The sequence below is a fragment of the Siphateles boraxobius genome, unplaced genomic scaffold, assembly GCF_051911475.1.
Source record: "Siphateles boraxobius isolate OS27281-9 unplaced genomic scaffold, OSU_SipBor_1 25, whole genome shotgun sequence".
Classification (NCBI taxonomy): Eukaryota; Metazoa; Chordata; class Actinopteri; order Cypriniformes; family Leuciscidae; genus Siphateles; species Siphateles boraxobius.
In genome coordinates this window covers 32,732,635-32,753,193 of record NW_027508866.1, presented here as the reverse complement: position 1 = coordinate 32,753,193, position 20,559 = coordinate 32,732,635, and the positions used below count along the sequence as shown (strand labels likewise).

Genomic DNA, 20,559 nt, shown 5'->3' with positions numbered 1-20,559 from the left:
AGTAGACTGTGGGCTGTATAGATAGTCTTGAATGTCTTTTCAGTTAGATTTTATTTACATTTTATCATGGCTTTTGACTGAAATTTATGTCAGAATTGTTGTTTCAATACATTTTGTTTTATTTCTCTTTTTTTCACATTTCTCTCGACTCTTAATTTACGCAATGTATAGGCCTACTCTCTCTTTAAATAAAAGCGAAAGCACGCAAAAAATAAAATAAAAACGAATCACGCAAAACTTCAAAGCCTACTACGGTGAAGGCTTTAGTTATGCAGGTTATGCATATTAAATAGATTCTGCTGACGTTGCTTAGTAACCTTCCTGAAGCGCCAAATCACGGTACTTCATTAATATTCATAAGACAAGCCTTCTCCATAAAAGGACTTTTTAATTCGCTGTCTGAATAGCGCCCACGCAACTTTCAGCAAATCAGATGGGCCTACTGCTGACGCACGTCACATTACTTAATTAATATTCATAACCTATTGCTACATCATAGTAGTAAAGTCTTGTGTCTTCGCTGGCTGCGCCATGTTATCTAAAAAAATCGTTGTGTAAGCGCATCCCACCTCTTTTATCAACACTGCATCTAGAAAAAAACTTTTTTGTTTTTTGTTTCGGTTTCTTATTTCAATTCCTGGACATAGGATTTAATCTGACAACCATTGGAATTTAAACAAAAGTCATTTAAAGGTACAAGTTAAGCCATGTTATCGACTGTTTTCCGTGCTAAATATATTTGGTTTCTCATTAAACCTGATTATTTTTTATTGCATGCCTCTCTTATTTGTAATCATTTGGCTTGTAGGTTTATAGCTACCTCTGGCGGAAAAAGCGTGAAAGTGCATTTTATTTCCCTCCATGATTAAAGACACAGAGACTATGCATTCTTCATTCTTCACAAAACCAGTTTCAAACTATTTGTAATAATAGGCACACCATTTATTATTATTTTTAAGTATCCAAAAAGCTTCGCTGTTACGTTTCAGCAAATGCACTCTACTGTTTTATTTATTTATTTATTTTTGGGACACAGATCTATAACAGGAGGTCAGTGAGGTTTAAGAAAGACAGTTTATTTAGCATCGGGCAGAAAGGGGCATGAGAGTTTTTGCAAGGAGAGGGGCAAGGAGAAATCCGTTACTGCTGGATACGGCGGATGGACTGGATCTGAGGGGTCTGGGAATGGGAGCCAAACTCCTTGAAGTGTTTGTACTCCCCACAGTGGCGGTCACACTCCATGATATACTGGTATCCACGATAACCAGGGAACTGGTAGCACACAAACCTGTCGCATGCAGAGAGAAGAATAGAGATAGCAGTGAACAAACAAAGCATGAAATGGAAGCATTAAGGGGGAAAAACAGAAGAAGCCATGCAGATACTCACGCTCCGGACTGAACACGCAGAGAACCCACTTCGTTGTTGCACCATCCCATAGCCTGAAGAGAAGGGTAATCGTCACTGAGCTCTCCCTTGCGGCCCAGGAAGTTCTCCATCTCATAGATAGTCATTCTGCACTCCCTGTGGTTCTGGGTACAATAATATCAAACATAATGATTTTTCTCAAGGCGATGGTTGCAATATGAATTAATTGTGGATATTGTTATAGAAAACCAATGCAAAATGGCAGGTTGGGTCATTTATGTATGATATGGTTTGTTAAGTGAACTTACAGCACAGGAAATTGGTCTAAAGGAGGTCATTCTCTCGATGTGGTAAGCATTGCTTCCCCCGAAGGCATCGCACTGAGGGTACTCTCCACGCTCCAGCACAAACTGCTGACCCTGGTAAGAGCCGTGCTCGTAGCCCACCCACCTGAAGAGAAATGCTGGGTCAAAACAGGAGCTTTGGCAGAACTTGTGGACCACAGTGTTCTTATGGTTTACTACAGTAGGTTACACTTTATTTAAAGGTGTCTAATAATTATACATTTAAGTGTATACTATACTTACTATACTATAGGGTCAGGGTAGGATTAGCGTTTGGTTTAGGGTTAGTTGCATGTAATTATGCATCATTTATAGTTATTTCTATAGTAACTACATGTAACATATGTAACAATGATACTGTAAAATAAAGTGTTACCATTAACTAAAACTATTAAATAGTTAATACTATAGTAACTACATGTAACAATGACACTGTAAAATAAAGCGCTAAAACTAAAACTATTCAAAATACTGTTTGTTAACTGAAATAAAGCTAAAATTTAAATACATATAGGCATATTGGATGAAAAGCTAGAAATGCTGCCTTGGTTTAGGTTGAAGTACAAAAATAACTACATCTGGGAAATTTTAAAGCTTAATAGAAATATTAAAAGACTAATAAAAAGGATGAAAGCACATAACACACTGAACTGAATGAATTTTTTAAATATAAAAATAAAAACTAATGCAAATTAAACATGATATTTTGAAATAGACGACTCGTCTAATCGTTTTTTTTTTTTATTGTGCACTAAAATTCAACAAGGAGAGAAGCTTGCACACATAATGGTAGATTTCTTACAAAAATGCTTTTTTTAGAGGCCAAACAAGTGCAAAGTGTTCAGTGTACAGACAAAATGTTTTCTATTCACATCGTCATCAGTGTAAAATAACACTTGTGGCATCAGTACATGGATAGGCCCATGAACATTTCATTTCAGACTGTCCGTGTACATCAAAACTTCTTAAGTGACCTCTCTGCTTAAAAAAATGCCACATGAAATAAGGACACGGTTGTGAAACAAACCCCTGCTGACCAAGAATCACTATTACTATTACTCATACCTAGGGTTAGCGATTTTAACAAACCATTAACCTTAGATATTAAACTTCTGGCACTTAACCAGCACTGTTTGTTATACAACATGAATGATAAGCAGACTTACTTTAAGGGCGGCGAGACCTGAGTCAAATTTAGAGAATTGGGCTTTTTTGACTAAGAAACCACTGAGAATATGGTAGCAAAACGCCCTAGCAACCTACAAGAATACCTCAACAGAACTATTTACAACAAATAGTAGCAAATGCATAGCAACGCATTGGCAACCACCTACAACTCTCCTGCAACATAACAGTGAGTTCTGCATGGATACCACTCGCATTTTCTTCAGAAATAAACTAAAGCGAGCTGTTTTTCGTGTGTGTGAAGGGTCAAATCATGGTTTGGGTGATCCCTCTTCCCAGATCCGGAGCCACAGTTAGTCTAAATAATTGGCACAAACCTCTGGAACTATGGAACAAAGACTTTGGAGAAGACACTCACGCTCCGCTCTCCACTCTCAATGAGCGCACGGACTCGAAACCGAACTCCATGACGTTGCAGCACTCTGAGGTGAACTCATGGTGACGACCCTGGAAGCACTCCTCGTCGTACACGATGATCTGGAAGACAGAGGTTGGGCACCTTTAAAGATTTCAAGGGCACAATTAAGACTTGCATGTTGGGGAAAAGACCAAATGGGATGTGAACTACTATAAAACTTCAACACCAGTGGCTGCATGTCAAGAATTATACTAGCGAATTACAGCGAAACCTTCCAGATAACAGCATTCCTTGAGCACTCTCAATCATTATGCAATGTATTCGGGCTTGTGTAAGATTCTTTGGAAAAGGAAATCTTGTTTTGCAGATCCTGATGGGTGACAGCACTGAGTCAAGCGTACCTTCCAATGGCCGGAGAACTTGGTGCAATGGTGAGTCATCTCGTCTGCTAGAAAACAAAGAGCAAGTCTGTACAAGCACTTCAAATTTGCAGATTAAACATGTAATTAGTCTATTAACCTACATTAAGGACAAACAAATGCCAAAATCATATCTCAAAACCACAAAACATGCTCAGAATGGCGTTGAGCAGCTAAATGAGATTTTGCATAAGCAGAAGTTGTGACTAAACTGACTATTTTTGGAGTCATTCCCTTGTTATCGGAGCAAATGAGAGGAAAGCCTCTCTAAAAGAAGCCGAGGCCGGTGGCGGTATGAACGTATGAGGGCGGTGGGGGACAGACAACGGGCCCGTAGCGGAGAAGAACTCACCTCGCTTCGATGCCCTTGGGACGTCCTGATGTGAGAGTGAAAGCTGGGCATGTGCATCTACCCTTTTAAAGCCTCCCCTGGCAAAGGGCCCAGTAAAAGCCCCGGCTCAGCAGCGAGGGAGGGGCCTGCCATTGTCCAGCTGACAAAGGAGGGGTTAAATCTGTACAGCTGGAGAAGTGCAAACGCCACACTATCCCCGCCGGGCCAATCTCTGCGCCCAGGCCTGGACACCCAGACCTGGATACACGGGAGTCACAAGCACATCCACGTTAAGGGCCGACACGGATCTGAGACGGTGTCATGCTCAGGGAGAGATGTGGTGGTCTTGGGGTCGTTTCATTATGATGCTCTCGTTTTGGCTCGGTGAATGCGTTAAAAAGAATGATTGATGGCAGGGGAGGTCACTGCATACAGTTATGCTATGAAGATGTCATGCACTTACAGTAATAAAAGAAATTCCATTATTTAAAATGTTTGCAGTGTGCTGTAAGCAACGATGCGAAAATAATGTTTCAAAATGCCCCTTATTTTGCGCACTAGAATAATTTGGCAAATATATATATTTATATATAAATAATATAAACATGTAGATATCCTTTGAATACGTGGAGGAAAGAAATTAATTTAGGTCACTATAATTTTTAATAGTTTCACATAGTTGAAAAAGTGGGGGGTAAAGCTATTTACAATTTTTAGTGAAAAATTAAACATGCTGAAGATGGTTATGTATTAATTTTCTTTTCAGATTAAAAGTAGAAATCTAATGCATTTTACATAAGCTTTGCATGTTCACTTGCAAATTAACCTTAAAAAATTGGAGTCGGAAAGATTTTTAATGTTTTTTTTTTTTATGTTATAATTCTCTTATGCTCACCAAGCCTGCAATTGTTATGATCAAACATACGGAATATTGTGAAATACTATTACAATTTATATTTAAATATATATTAAAATGTAATTTATTCCTGTGATCAAAGCTGAATTTACTCCAGTATTCAGTGTCACACGATCCTTCAGAAACCTTTATGGTGATTTGTGGCTCAAGAAACATTTATTATTCTGATGTTAAAAACAGTTGTGCAGCTTAATACAGCATTTATTTGAAATATAAATCAAATAAATAAATTAACATTATAAATGTCTTAACTGCACTATTGATCAATTAAATGCATCCTTGCTGAATAAAACACCTATGCTTTACAACAATAGTGTATGGTATTGCAATATTATTTGTCGCATTTATCTATTTTTTTGTGATCATGTTATTATTTATATAATTCAGAACTGGCATTTCCATATAGTCTCACAAACATTGGGAAAACCTGACAGAAATAATTTAACCACTCTGGATTATTTGTTGTTTTTATCAGTAAAACGCAGAATTCTGGCATGAAATCATTGCAAATAAAGGACAAACAAACAAAAAAAAATGTGACTGTGACAAAACATTTTTTAAATGAAAACGTTTTTTTTTTTTTGGTCACATTTCATATATAAAAATGCAGCTCAAGTTCATGTCAGAAAACAACAACATTTACTACCGGTATATAAATGAAGATAGATAAAAACAGTAAAAGCCTTCTATCAAGCTAAATCATGTTAAGGTTCTTGGCTGCTCCTATTTTTCAAAGGTTATTTCTAATCATTCAGTGAGTCAGTAAGGAGGAGATACATTGCAGTTGTTACAGGGCTATTACAGCATTCATTTCAGAAGATTGTAGCCGTAAATCTCACAGCGCAGGTTCAGTGAGTGCCACTGAGATTCTGTGGAACTCCACGTGGAATCCTTCAGTTGCATAACAAGCTCATTCTGCATCTGCTAACATATATACTACATTTAAAGACACAGGCATGTTTCAAAAATGCCATTTAACATGTAATATTAATCCTAAGAAATATGGCAAGCCGTTTTAACTTTTATTCATTTCCAGGATATGAAATCTTGATATCAACAATTCAATTGTTGATATCAACAATTAGATTCTTGATATCAACAATTGAATTCTTGATATCTGTAATTGTATTTTCACTAGTGAAATGTCACCATAGGCTGCCATTCAAAATTAATTGTTGATATCAACAATTTATTTCTTACTAGTAGAAATATAATTTTTCATATCAATAATTACATTGTTACTAGTAAGAATGTGAATTCCTGATATCAATAATTCAATTGTCACTAGTTGAAATGTCTATTCTTGATATCAACAATTTAATTGCTACTAGTAAAAACTTTCATTTTTGATATCTGAAAATGTATTTCTGATATCAATATTATTTCAGATATCTAAAATGGCTTTCTTACTAGTAACAATCACATTCATGATATCAGAAATTAATATTGTCACTAGTGAAAATGGAATTATTGATGTCCAAAATGAACATTGTTACTAGTAGCAATTCAATTGTTGATATCAAGAATAGACATTTCAACTAGTGACAATTGAATTCTTGATATCAAAAATAAAGGTTTTTACTAGTAAGAATTGTATTTCTGATATGTAAAATTGGAATTGCAACTAGTAAGAAATCAATTATTGATATCAACAATTAATTTTGAATGGCAGCCTATGGTGACATTTCACTAGTGAAAATACAATTACAGATATCAAAAATTATAGTTTTTACTAGTTGAAATACAATTCTTGATATCTAGAATGAGCATTTTAATTAGTAAAAATGTAATTGTTGATATCAAGAATTAGCATTGTTACTAGTGGAAATGTAATTTCTGATATCAAAAATTGCCATTGTTACTAGTATAAATCTAATTCCTGATATCAATAACTATAATTTTAACTAGTTAAAATTGAATTGTTGATATCAAGAATTCATATCCTGGAAATGAATAAAAGTTAAAATGGCTTGCCATAAAGAAATCATGAGAAACACAATGATTTCCAATCCCAATCATTAATTTTTTAAACTGGTATATAGATTTTGTATTTGTCAATATGGTATATAGACGTTTCTTTTCTTATGGCCAATAGTATGCCACAATAGTGATAATAATAATAATATTAAGTGTATTAAATATAATGTTATATATAATATAATTATTATTAGATATAATATTATAGTGTATTAGATATAATATTTAATATGTAGCTATATATATATTACATCCATACTACAATATATATTTTTAATAAATATTATTTTTAATACTACAATTATTATTTTCTTATTTTTCATTGATTTTGTTATATAAATATATATATTAAATAATAAAATAATAATTGTACTCGGATTTTGATAAATATTATATTATTTGTAAAATGTGTTGTTCTCCAACAATGTTAGTGAACTTCAAGCACGCATCTGAAATAAGAGTGTGACTCTGATGCGAACGTCACAGCAGATATACTAAAGAGAGTCAGAGAGCAGAGTAGAGCGGATTAGCATCACGTGACCTCTGACCTGTGTGTATACGTTTCGTCCATATGTAGCCTATAGCATAGAGTGCAGGCTAAAGGGGAAAGTGCTATTGTCAGGGCTTTCCATTGACAGTAAAATGCTTACAGGCGCTGCGAGGAGAGCCTTCTGGGCTATGCGATGACCCTGCGGCTTTGGCACGGGCAAACTCTGATGACGACGTGTTTCTATTGTACGCCGAGCGCCTCTGTATTCCCCTTGCCAGGGTATAAAAGTTAGAGCACTGGTCAGAGGGGGCCAGCACGAGCCAGCCATCCCAGCACAGCTGTACTCAAGCAGGTAAGAGCCCAGGTCAAGTGGATATACAGCTGGGAGTCCCTTCACTATTATCTCATGGATGTAGTATAGGGAATTGCCCTGGTTTCACTTATTTTTCTGTTTTGTTTTTTTGTGGCACTGAAAGCAGCCATTTGAAATGGAAAGCCCAAACCCTTCCATCCCTAACATTCAACCCCTGTCCCACAACACCAGCCCTGATGGATATTTTGGAGTATGTGCACCAATTTCAAGCCTCGTGACCTTTCCCACCCTTTGCTCTTTCTCCCACAGACGTTCTTGAACCCCTTCACCATGTCTCAGACCACCAAGTCCGCCTCCAACCAGGGCACTGATGCCAAGGACAAGGGAGCTCCCGCCCCTGCCGCCATCTGCAAGCTCCCCAAGACCGGAGACCCCACTTTCCCCAAGGCCGTGGGGAACTACAAAGTAAGTATCTGCGTTCAGCTGGTTTGAAGGACTGGATTTGGGCAGACAAACCACCTACTGACATTTAAGTAATGTTGGGATTAGCATGAAACCTTCACTCTTAAAAAACTACGGTTCCATGAAGACCCTTTAATATCCATTCCAAAAAAATATTCTTTAGATTTTTAAAATGCTATTGTAAGAACTATATTTGCGGAATCAAAAGGATTCTTCACCAGTCTTAAAAATAAAAGTTCTTTATTTGCATATAAAGTTCCATTTAGAACGTTTAGCCTCCATGGAAACTTTACAGTGGAAAAAGGTTCTTAAGATTATTTAAATGTTCTTCACACTAAGAAAAATGGTTCTTTTAAGATGCTTCCCAAAAAGGGCCACTGCAAAAAGATGATTAGAGACTATCCATGAAGCCAATAGTGAAATTAAAAAAGCAAGTGGGATACCTGCTCATGGTCTACATCTTCTTCTCTTGCAGATCTTCCTGTTCGACCAGGAGAACTTCCAGGGCAGGATGATGGAGGTCCAGAATGAGTGCATGAACGTCTGTGAACGCGGAATGGACAGAGTGCGCAGTATCATTGTTGAGTGCGGCCCGTAAGTCACTGACCAATGGATTGTGTCTAATGTGGATGAGAAAAGCATAAATCACTGTTATTTTGGGATCATTGAGATAGAGTTTATATAGTTGGTACCATCCTTTCCCCTCCAATCTCATGCTGTCATCCCTTTCCCCCCCCTTCATCCACTGTCTGGTACACATCTCTCCATGATGTGCATGTCTTCAGCTTTGTTGCCTTCGAGCAGACTAACTTCCGTGGCGAGATGTTCATCCTGGAGAAGGGCGAGTATCCTCGCTGGGACACCTGGTCAAACAGCTACCGCAGTGATTGTCTCATGTCCCTCAGACCCATCCGCATGGTAGGACACTTTGCAACTTCTCCCTTACACTAACTGAATTCAAATGCATGCTTCTAATTGGTCATAATGCCTACAGGACCCCATGGAGCACAAGATCTGCCTGTTTGAGCTGTCCGACTTCAAGGGCAACAAGATGGAGATCCAGGAGGATGACGTGCCAACCCTGTGGGCGCATGGCTTCTGCGACAGAGTGGGCAGCGTGAGGGTCCCCGGTGGAGCGTGAGTAACACATCAAAACTAACCAAACAGCAATAATATCCCATCTTTCACACATTCTGAATGACTCTCGTCTCTTCTTTTTAAAGTTGGGTGGGATACCAGTACCCCGGCTACAGAGGATACCAGTATCTGTTTGAGTGCGGAGACTACAGACACTACAACGAGTTTTGCGCCTTCCAGCCTCAGATTCAGTCCATGCGCCGTGTGAGGGACATGCAGTTCCACCAGCGCGGCTGCTTCAATCTGACCGCCGCTAAACAGTGAACTCACCTCGCTGCGCTCTTGCAGCAAAGCAACTAGCCTTCTCATGGCACTTTTTATCCCCGTACCTTCCCCTTTTCTCTGACTTCTCCCCACCCCCAGAATAGATTAGTTTAAATGGTCCAGGACATCCAACTGACTTTTTAATGATGCCAATAATAAACATGTTTTGGAAAAACAAGAAAAGCTGACTTGTCTCGTTACTCTTTCCTAATTTGTCATAAGCCTTAATCAGTAACATTAAAGAACGCAATACAAATACACAATTCATTAGGCTTAAAAACAATTTCTTAGGGGAAATGTTAATATTCAAAATCTCTTTTATTTTTGATATTAGAGATATTTTGTGTAAAAACAAACAAACAAACAAACAAAATCTCATGGAAAAAATATTCGATCATTCAAATATAACATAATATAGGGTTAATAATGTTTTCTAAATGTATATATAAATCAAATATACATTTATTTAAAACATTGTAATATAAACTTTTAGAAATATTTTATTTTATCTAGACAGATATATTTTATATTATCTAGTTCTAATTAACATTATTATTTAAATATAATAAATTAATGTAAACTCAAATCTTGATAAGTTGAAGTGCCATGCAAATACTGTTATATCCACAAATTTAGTCTAAAGTATTTAGTATTGCAGTAATCTTGCAATCTTTCTCTATGATTTCATTTTTTTCCCAGAATAAAGAGTGAAACTTATTTTACTTAGTTGGAATAAATTTTACATGATCATGTAAAATTTATATTTAATTTAAACTCAAATAAATAATTTGGTAAAAAATAAATAATATGATTATTATGCATTTATTGCAACATTTTACTATGATTTCAATGCTTTGAAACCTTAATTTACTTACACACTTCGAATACATATACATTAATAAAACTTTTATTTTAAATGACATCGGCGTAACGTCATGATCACATGATACGACCGCTCGCAAACCGTTTCCGGTTTGCTGTTGCGAAAGCAGACCTATTAGAGCCAAGATGGCGGCGCTTTTCAGAGCACGGAGAGGTCAGTACAGTTACTGATTATTACTGTATGTTTACACCAGTGTCATCGCAGCTCATCATGAGCGACTCTGTCTGCATGTAATATACCGCTGGATGCATTTGCAGCTGCTCATTAAAGGGACCAGTGCAGAATGATTCTAAGCACATCAAAGTGCACAAAACATCTGACTGTCTGAATCTCTTTTGGAAACTGAATAAATATTAACATAGAATGATTCCCTTTATGTGACGCTGTTTCGGCTAGGACTTCATTTAAGACAACAAACTAGTCATCGAATAGAATAAGAAAATCATGTGCTTACCTCATTAAAATGAACTTGAAATGGCTTCTCCATGATAAGGCATGAACACGTTATTAATTTACATATGAAATGTTTGTTTACTGTGTTCGTGTTATTTTGGGTGGTTATTGTCATTTATGGGTTCAATCTTTACCCTGACAGCTGACTGTTTAATTTAAATTCCATAACAAATGTCACTCAGGGTCCTGGTTTAAAAAAATCACACATTGTGAATTTCGATTTGTTATATGAAAGGATTTAACCATGTACACAAACACAATACTACACTTTAATGCTCTTTTTAACATTATAGCTATTATGGACAGAGCGAAGGCTCTCCATGATCTTTCACCTACTTTTATTCCGCATGTTCTGCGCATGCGCGTAACTTCATTCTCGCATGCACTGGTGTTCTGAAATGAGGCGGCAAAGTCCTCTCAGTTTTTTTTTAAATCAAATATAAATACATGTCCCAGTTACACTTAATGTTGTCGCATTTTCCTGGTTAAATATTACCTTACATTACATAAAAAAAAGACAATTCTATTTTGGAGGTTTACAATGTTATGAATGTTCTATTTATTAAAACCCAAGTATAATTCTCATCAAGTTAGTGTTTTAAGCAGTTTTACATTTATTCCAAAATAATAACTAAAGGCAGTAACAATTTAAACAATATATTTTATTTGCGAACTGATGTTCAGCTGTTCTTTTTAATAGATAAAACTTATTTTCGGATCATCAGTCATCAATCTTGGTAAACGCTGGTCCCAAACACGATGTATATCTTTAATTTCACCAAGCTGATTTACAACCCCACCCCCCCAAAAAAAATCCATGTAGCATTAATTTCTCTCTTAAGTTGTTTTATCATTATTAATTAGAAAATTCATACAGTATACATGCTGATATCATCCCCCTTTCTTTATTCATCAGCTCTAGGCATGGCGGTAGGCCATGGTGTTCGCTGTTTGACCCAGTTGGCGGAGCTGCCGGAGCTGCACCAGATGATGAGGCAGACCTGTAAGGACTATGCCCAAAGGGAACTTGCGCCCATCGCTGCCCAGCTGGACAAAGATCACATGTTCCCAGCCAAGCAGGTAAAAGAAAACTCCACAGTCTACAATAGTCATTGCCTCATTATTTGAGCATATGAGTATGATTGTGGTTGATTTTGACCGGTGTAGATTCAAGAACTCGGAGCGATGGGTGTCATGGCTGTAGAGGTGCCAGAGAGTCTGGGTGGAGCTGGGATGGATTATCTTGCGTACTGCCTCGCTGTGGAGGAGCTCAGCAGAGGATGTGCCTCGACCGGAGTAATCGTCAGTGTGAATAATGTGAGTCGCCTTTTACTCACGCCACGTCCAAAACCAGACATATTCTTGACTAATATATAGTATCTGAAAAACTGAGTAGTTTGTTCGAATACATGGCTAAAAGTACCTGGATGACCTACTTCCGTCAAGATTTTTAAGTGTGCATTCGATTGACACTTTATTCTCCCATGAGTCCACGGGAGAGGATTTAAGAATGGCAGTGAAGTGAAGCAACTGATGCCGTAGGTCACATGATAATGACAACATGGTGGATGTAGTACGTCCGAATTTCACTCACACTACACACATTCTTACTACATAGAACACACCTTTTTAATGCTCAAGATGTAAGTTTCATACCAATTGTAGCATCTACTACACTTCTACTTATAATTCTGCTGAAACATCTACCTTTACTTAAGGCGAGACACGGCAGGCAAAAATATTGTTTTTTTTTCACTGGTCAAATTTGAGATTTTGGGATATTTGTCTTCCATAACAACAATCTTCTTTCAGACTTGTGGTGAAAAAAAGTCCGAAATACACATTTAGGCCTTTATTTTACTATACTTTGTCTGTTTGCGTCTGTAGATTTCTCATAAATTCGTCAAAAGTTGTCGTTATAAATCATACCTCTGCTCCGCGATCACGATCTGCACCCTGTCATCACACACACCGTTAGAAAGCTCTCTCTCTCTCCTGTACAAAACTGCCGGATCCACATATGGTCATTTCCTTTTTATCAGCAACCAATCGCGAAAGTAAAAGGGGGGAACTTAATCAAAATGCGCAATCTCATTGGCTGATGCTATATCTTTAAAGCCCGTTTTCTCAAAATGACTTTTCTCTCATAAACTAATCCAAGTCCGAAATCTCCACTTCAGTACTACCTATATACACCAAACTTTCCAGTCTTGTACCTAGTTATATTATGAAGACATCTACGGAGCGATTTGTAAATATATTATTCCTAGCCTGATTTATATAACATTTTATTCCAAGAAACATGGCGAAAACCATTTTTTAAGGCTATTGGCAGTATATTCTGATTTACAGAATAACAAAAGTAGATATCCATAAATACCTCTGTAATTTGTTCCCCATCTAATATGTGAACACAATGAAAAAATAATTTTGAACCTGGCTTTATCTAATACTCAGATTTCGTTTTTTTAAATATATGCAAATTAGTGCATATTTAATTAGATAATGCTTCATTTGCATATTTAAACATTAAATTACATAAAACATAATGTGTACTACATGTACTACTTGTAATACATTTTTTTCTCATTTTAATGTAGGTAATCAACTGGCAAAGTTTCATGGTGATATCTGCTTGTTAAAAAAATTACCCTATTCACCTGTAGTGTCTCGCCTTAAAGGGGTCCTATGGACTCTTTTCACTGACCAACATCGCAAATCTAAAAGTTTTAATATTTTCATTCAAAAAAACATTTATACACATATATATATATATATATATATATATATATATATATATATATATTAGAAACACCCTCACAGCAGTGTTAATTCGTTTTTTGTCATTTACTGCCAATATAAATATTAATATAAATATATATTATATATATATACATATATATATATATATATATATATATATATATATATATATATAATATATTTATATTAATATTTATATTGGCAGTAAATGACAAAAAACGGATTAACACTGCTGTGAGGGTGTTTCTAATTCAACAGCTGAGGCATGTGTCTCTATATTTTTTCCATCTTTTGGAAAGCCGTTGAAACGCTATTATTGATTCTTTTAGAGCAAATACAAAAATAATATTTGCTCTCGCCTCCCATTCACCGCTATAGAAGTTTACCCTACTATGACGACTATGCTTCTGATAACCCTGGAAATGTTTTTTTACATTCTCTCCTCTCTTTAGTGTGTAATTTTGCTGTTTGAGCATGAAAAAGGTCTGCAAAGTTACAAAGCATAAAGTCTCTCCAAAGGCAGTTATATTCTCTATATCAGTGTCACTGTTTCTGAACTCCCTGAAACGCCTCCATTGCAGTCTTCCCAGTTTTCTTGCGGGAACAAACACGTCACAATATTCCTCATTTAAATAATTCCCGCCCAAGGCAAACGCAAAAATAGGGCCTGGTTGAGTTGGTTACTAGTGTGTCGCCATTGGCTTTTGGCTTGCTTAGTTGGGGACATTTAACATTTAACATTTAATTTTGAATTTAACAATACTAATTACAACTTTACTTTCCTGTTATCTCTGTAAAGCTGCTTTGAAACAATTTGTATTGTAAAAAGCGCTATATAAATAAAGGTGACTTGACTTGACTTGAAACTCGTGGTTATGTTAAGGGGCGGGAGATTTCTGAAATGCTGGTAGCGGTTGACCAATCACAACACACTGGTCCAGCCGACCAATCACATGTTGTGCATTTCTGAAGGAGGGGCTAAATAGAGACAGCAACTAAACAGAGCTGGGAAGAGAGGTGCTGCAGTAATGTAAAAAAATTGAAAATGAAGGGTTTTTTTTAATTAACATTAAAGGTTCCCTACAAGTCTATTGTTAAACAACAAACACATGCAATATATTTCAAAATTAGCCAAATATGTACTGCTAAAAATACAATTCCAATCTTTAAATTAATCTTGGGGAATTGCAAAACATATTATTTGGGGGGTAGGGGGGTAGGAATATATAGTTTGATATATATTTTGTCACTTGAAACAAAGTTCAAACAAAATATATTTTCAGTTTTAAAAATGTCCTTAAGCTTCAATGTTAACAACATATATTTAGCAAATATTTGTTTTTAGTCACTGTACCTGGGTCCAATTCTGAAGTTTGGCACAGAAGAACAGAAAAAGCAGTGGATTACGCCCTTCACCACCGGGGAAAAAGTGGGCTGTTTCGCTCTGAGTGAACCAGGTAAACACGACTGCTTTTCCGTGAGCTCTGAAAAACACGTGAGTTGACGTGTTTACGGTAACATCAGTGATTTCAACTTTGTGTGGTATGAAATGTTGTGCTAAAGACGTGTTTTTTTTGCTATAAAGGAAACGGCAGCGATGCAGGTGCAGCATCAACACTGGCACGGCAGGAGGGAGACGAGTGGATTCTGAACGGAACCAAAGCCTGGATAACCAACTGCTGGGACGCCTCCGCCACTGTCGTTTTTGCCACAACAGACAAGAGCCTAAAACACAAGGTTCTAGTTGCAATGATGAATGGACCAATTTGAAAAAGATTGATTATACAGAATAATTGTAACTAATGTTTTTTAAAATTTCAGAAAAATGTGAATAGACATTTGATTTGATTTGTTTTTCAAGGGGTGAATAGGGGACATTTTCAAATAAGAAATATATTTATAATTATTTCAGTATGGTAATGTTTTTTTTTATTCTACAGGGAATTAGTGCCTTCCTAGTGCCGATGCCTCATCCGGGGTTGTCTTTAGGGAAGAAAGAAGACAAACTGGGAATTCGAGCTTCATCCACTGCCAATATCATTCTGGAAGACTGCCGCGTCCCACTCGGCAACATGCTGGGAGAGCGAGGAATGGGCTTTAAAATTGCAATGGTATGATTTTAACATGCTGTTGTCACACCAGTGTTTTTCTCCTATATGTAAAAATGATTCAAGCTAACTTAAAATGCTTCTATAAGTTACTGTAAGTAAATCCATTTAATTTTAGGCAAGTTATAAAACTAAAGCACTGGAGCTGCATGATTAATTGTTAAAAGATCTGCGATTTCATTCCTAAAAGACAACAATTCGCCTGTGTCTATTAAATCTTTGACAAAATCACACTGGAGTATTCAGACCTGTGTTGGCGCTGCCTCTGATACAGAGAGACCTGTTGTCGTGTAGGTATGAAACAACTTCACAAACAGTGTTTTCAACCATACAGTTATTTCTGTTACAAATATTCAGATTATCACAGAAGAACTGGGATAAAAGTTTATAGTTCGGATATAAAACACTGATGTCTACGGAAGCGATCAAAATGGAGCAAATCCCCTTTAGAAAGTAACATAGCACTTCAAATAACAATCGTATTAAATACATTGTTACGCCAGTAGGTGGCGACAAGTGACCGTTAAAACATTTATTCGTCATTGAATCATACATTCAAGAGATTTGTTCAAACAAAACAAGTGAAGTACTTTAGAGTGAGTCATTAAATCATTCATTAAAAAAAACAACTTTAAAAATAAAAATTCATTCAGATTAATTATACATTATAAAGAAACTGCTGTAATTATTATTTCCATTACACGAGAGTAGATGTTAAAACTTCATGCTGATTTGTACTCGGCTTTCGCCAAGATAATCACCAACTAAGACGTAGCTTTACAGTAACCTATGCTTCTCCATCCATTTACGCTTCTTTCCATCTGGTGACGTGAATCTCCTTCTGTCTGGTGTTAATAGTGTATTTGCGCGTCAGCACACACAACGGCTGCAACCACAGTGCGGTCCCCCCCTCTGGATTGAGCGGAGTAGGGAACATCTCTAGGGTCTTCAAGTGGGCACCTTCCGTCCTCAGTGTTTCGTCGACTAGCCCATGACACCTCAAGAGGGCTCGACAGTGACTCTGGCGTCCCAGAATCACCCCCCTCCGTCCCCCACTCAACTCAGCCCAGCTTACTGACCTCTACTTCCCTCTTGCTGCTGAGACCTAACCACAATCTCACAATCTCTCCGCAACCCAACCATATGCGCCAACCCGTTTGACTAAGGCTGTCGAGCCCCACTGGTGCGTTAATATGCAGTTTCAGTGGCAACGGTTCCGTATGGCATACCACCTACCGCAAAACACAATATCTGCCCAACCACCCGTCATTCACGCAATATACACAGGAACGTAATGACTGTAAATACTATACAACCTCTACAAATAAACCAACAGTGCTGCTGAGACCTAACCACAATCTCACAATCTCTCCGCAACCCAACCATACGCGCCAACCCGTTTGACTAAGGCTGTCGAGCCCCACTGGTGCGTTAATATGCAGTTTCAGTGGCAACGGTTCCGTATGGCATACCACCTACCGCAAAACACAATATCTGCCCAACCACCCGTCATTCACGCAATATACACAGGAACGTAATGACTGTAAATACTATACAACCTCTACAAATAAACCAACAGTGCTGCTGAGACCTAACCACAATCTCACAATCTCTCCGCAACCCAACCATACGCGCCAACCCGTTTGACTAAGGCTGTCGAGCCCCACTGGTGCGTTAATATGCAGTTTCAGTGGCAACGGTTCCGTATGGCATACCACTTTCCGCAAAACACAATATCTGCCCAACATCCCGTCATTCACGCAGTATACACAGGAACGTAATGACTGTAAATACTATACAACCTATACAAATAAACCAACACCCTTCAAGTTTTCAAGAATTCTACGAAACAGTAGCATGGCGGCCTGTACTCAGCCAGCTAGAATCTTTCCGTCTCAACCACAGCCAGTTGCTGCGTCAGAACCTCTAGTAAATTACAGATTATTTTGAATTCCGGGAGAATCGTGATCTCTGTTTTAAACAAAAAAAGAAAAACGTGATTCTCAATTTAGCCAGAATTGTGCAACTCTATAAAGCACTTTCACATTTGCATTCTATTTGCTTTGTTTACTTGTGATCTAATGCAGATGTTTTACATCTAATGGCTTCTCTAACAGCAAACTCTGGACAGCGGGCGGCTTGGTATCGCAGCACAGGCTCTTGGTATCGCCCAGGCAGCGCTGGACTGTGCGGCTGATTACGCTCATAAAAGAACGGCTTTCGGCGCTCCGATTGGAAAACTGCAGGCAATACAGGTAAGGAAGGAAGTGGAAAAGTTTAGTGTTTTCATCTTTCACCTGGGATGATCTATAAATGTCTCTTTCAGTTTAAACTGGCAGACATGGCCTTGGCCACAGAAAGCGCTCGTCTTCTCACCTGGAGAGCTGCAGTGCTGCGGGATGCAAAGAAACCTTTTACTAAGGTTAGTGTGTCTTCTCATAAAAAAAACCATTGTAACATTCATGGTAAATGTGCTAACTGATTGTTTATACTTGATAAACTTTAAATACCCTAAGACTGCATAAGAAACTCCCTAGTAAACACTGTTAAAAATCTAGCTTATAATTATGTACTGTATATATGTGTGTTTCTTTGTTCTCCAGGAAGCTGCCATGGCTAAACTGGCTGCATCTGAAGCTGCTACCTTTGTCTCCCATCAGGTAATCATATGTTAATGTTGTTAATTGTATACAGGGCTTGACATTAACACCCACGTGTGTATTTCAGCAGTGGCGTGTAACACAGTCACTCCTACTAGCTACGTTGGCGAGTTGAGTTTTATACTGTATATAATATATACATTTTTCAAATGTAGTCTTTTAAAAAGGCATCTGAAATAATAAACTAAGTGCAATGTAGTGTTGCCAAAAAAATCGATTTTTTTGCTACACATCAATACTGAAATATCTGAAACGCTTCCAATACTCATTTTCTGCCGAATAGATACACAATACCAGCTGCGCTTTCTCTCTCTCTCATCTCTCCGACAGACACACAAACCCGTCTCCTCTCACTCACTCGTTTCTTTTTGTTGATGATACAGGGCTTGAGTTTTGGTGTGGGATTGTGCACATTTTGTAAGCTGCCTCTCAAAACTAAATTGACTTCTTTTTCGCTGCTTATTCTGCTTAAAGTCAAATAGACACAAAATAATCTCAAAAAATGCTGATCTTGGCGAGTATTCCTGTAAACACAGTCAGTTATGTTTTAAGTGAACATGAACTGTTGAGAAAGAAAAGGTATGTGTAACAATATAATGGATCCGTGCATTAGGTCTTAAAGTGACAGCAGCCTAATATATCTGCTGCCAATTTATGAGATAATATTAAAAATATCTATATGGCAGTCTTTCCCCATGGTATCAATGTCAAAACTGTGGCCAGGGATAATGCTGATTGGCTAGTAACTTAAGAAAACCACTAGACACAGTGGCTGGTAAGCAAAAAAGTTAGTCAAGCCCTGATTTTATTTATTTTTATTTCTAAAGCAAGAAACATTCACACATCATTGATCTAGTAACATCAGTATTTTGTTTAAATGCGAAGGCCATCCAGGTGCTGGGCGGAATGGGTTACGTCACAGACATGCCTGCCGAGAGACACTACAGAGACGCCCGCATCACAGAAATCTATGAAGGCACCAGTGAGATCCAGAGATTAGTCATTGCAAACGGCATTCTCAAAGAATATCAACAGTAGGAGAGCTGATGTCCACGCCAACTCGCTCTGCAAAACACTGCTGTTACGTTACAGTGCCTGGATTGGTTGATCTGGTCGCTCGCAGATCTCAGAACTGTCATTGGCCAGTGCTGAATGATGGAACGCCTGTATTGATGTTGCTCTATCTGATTCTGAGTGACAGAAGGCTGTTTAAAGTGCATTTTCATATCTGTGCCACAAGAGTGCAGTAGTGTGTCTGGATCACCAGACTAGAGCACCAGCCATAAGGACTAACTTCAGTTTGACCTAAAGAACTTATGATTTCACTGGGAATTGAAATGCATATCTGATTGTACATAATGAATTGGATGTATTTGTTATGCATTTTAAAATAAATAATAATATAACATTTTACTACTACAAATTATCTGAAGTTTTTATTGTAACATTCAAAACATATGGCAAATTCCCTTTACTCTTGGTTCTAGGTAAATTATTCATAACATGGGACAGAGTTTAAGGATTTCGAATCTGCTTGCATGCACTGGTACATGTTCCCGATGTTTCTTTGGACAGAATATGTGGTCAATTTAATTACAATGCTGAAATTATTGACAATTTTCAGTGGGCTTCAAAAGTCTTGAGATCATTAGTGAAAATGCTTCTGTTTTGTCTCTTTTTTGTTTGAAAACTGAAATGTAAGTCCTAGTATTTGATCACTTGATTCGTTTTCAAGAAAAAGAGCATAATATGAAATATTTCTTATTCATTTTACATAATTACTTTCCTGTTTTATGTTTCCAGTATCGTAAAGCAATTTATTTCCAGGTTTATGTGAAAACATCTTTTGCATATGGTTCTAAATTAAACAATTTATATCTTTAACCTGTTTTTTTCCCCGCTGAGTATTTATTAGCTACTTGATAATAATATTTGTTCTTCTCCAATGTAGGATTGACTCAAGATTTGTGCCAGTTAATTTTGTATTTGATTTTGTCATGTCCACTACCATGGATGTCATGACTGAAGCAACGTAAAAATCATTACATTTTAACCGTAGTTATGAACATATCTATGTGAGCTTGTGTTGAAGATTTAAAAAAGAACAGACAAACTGTATAGCAATCAG

At 37.2% G+C, this 20,559-nt stretch overlaps 4 protein-coding genes across 5 annotated transcripts in view; 3 read left to right on the top strand and 1 right to left on the bottom strand.

Moving 5' to 3' along the window:
• Positions 1-20,559, top strand: part of septin5b (septin 5b) — a 297,634-nt gene that overhangs the window by 231,081 nt on the left and 45,994 nt on the right. The window lies entirely within an intron of this gene.
• On the bottom strand, positions 921-11,256 carry cryba4 (crystallin, beta A4). 2 transcript variants are annotated; one of them, XM_077243613.1, is made up of 7 exons: positions 10,902-11,256; positions 8,607-8,783; positions 3,657-3,703; positions 3,256-3,374; positions 1,677-1,818; positions 1,390-1,532; positions 921-1,288 (listed from the first exon to the last, which is right to left on the bottom strand). In XM_077243613.1, the coding sequence occupies exons 3-7, from the start codon at positions 3,693-3,695 to the stop codon at positions 1,141-1,143; spliced, it is 591 nt and encodes a 196-aa protein (XP_077099728.1). In that variant the 5' UTR covers positions 3,696-3,703; positions 8,607-8,783; positions 10,902-11,256; the 3' UTR covers positions 921-1,140. The 2 variants fall into 2 exon arrangements, with proteins under 2 accessions (XP_077099728.1, XP_077099729.1); XM_077243614.1 differs by lacking the exons at positions 8,607-8,783; positions 10,902-11,256 and adding an exon at positions 4,027-4,076.
• On the top strand, positions 7,681-9,564 carry crybb1 (crystallin, beta B1). The gene is made up of 6 exons (XM_077243615.1): positions 7,681-7,740; positions 8,011-8,166; positions 8,639-8,757; positions 8,949-9,081; positions 9,158-9,300; positions 9,387-9,564. The coding sequence occupies exons 2-6, from the start codon at positions 8,032-8,034 to the stop codon at positions 9,562-9,564; spliced, it is 708 nt and encodes a 235-aa protein (XP_077099730.1). The 5' UTR covers positions 7,681-7,740; positions 8,011-8,031.
• On the top strand, positions 10,531-20,315 carry acads (acyl-CoA dehydrogenase short chain). The gene is made up of 10 exons (XM_077243607.1): positions 10,531-10,600; positions 11,817-11,980; positions 12,068-12,217; positions 15,009-15,120; positions 15,249-15,400; positions 15,604-15,774; positions 17,889-18,026; positions 18,098-18,193; positions 18,375-18,431; positions 19,317-20,315. Exons 1-10 carry the CDS (start codon positions 10,573-10,575, stop codon positions 19,467-19,469), a joined length of 1,221 nt encoding a protein of 406 aa, XP_077099722.1. The 5' UTR covers positions 10,531-10,572; the 3' UTR covers positions 19,470-20,315.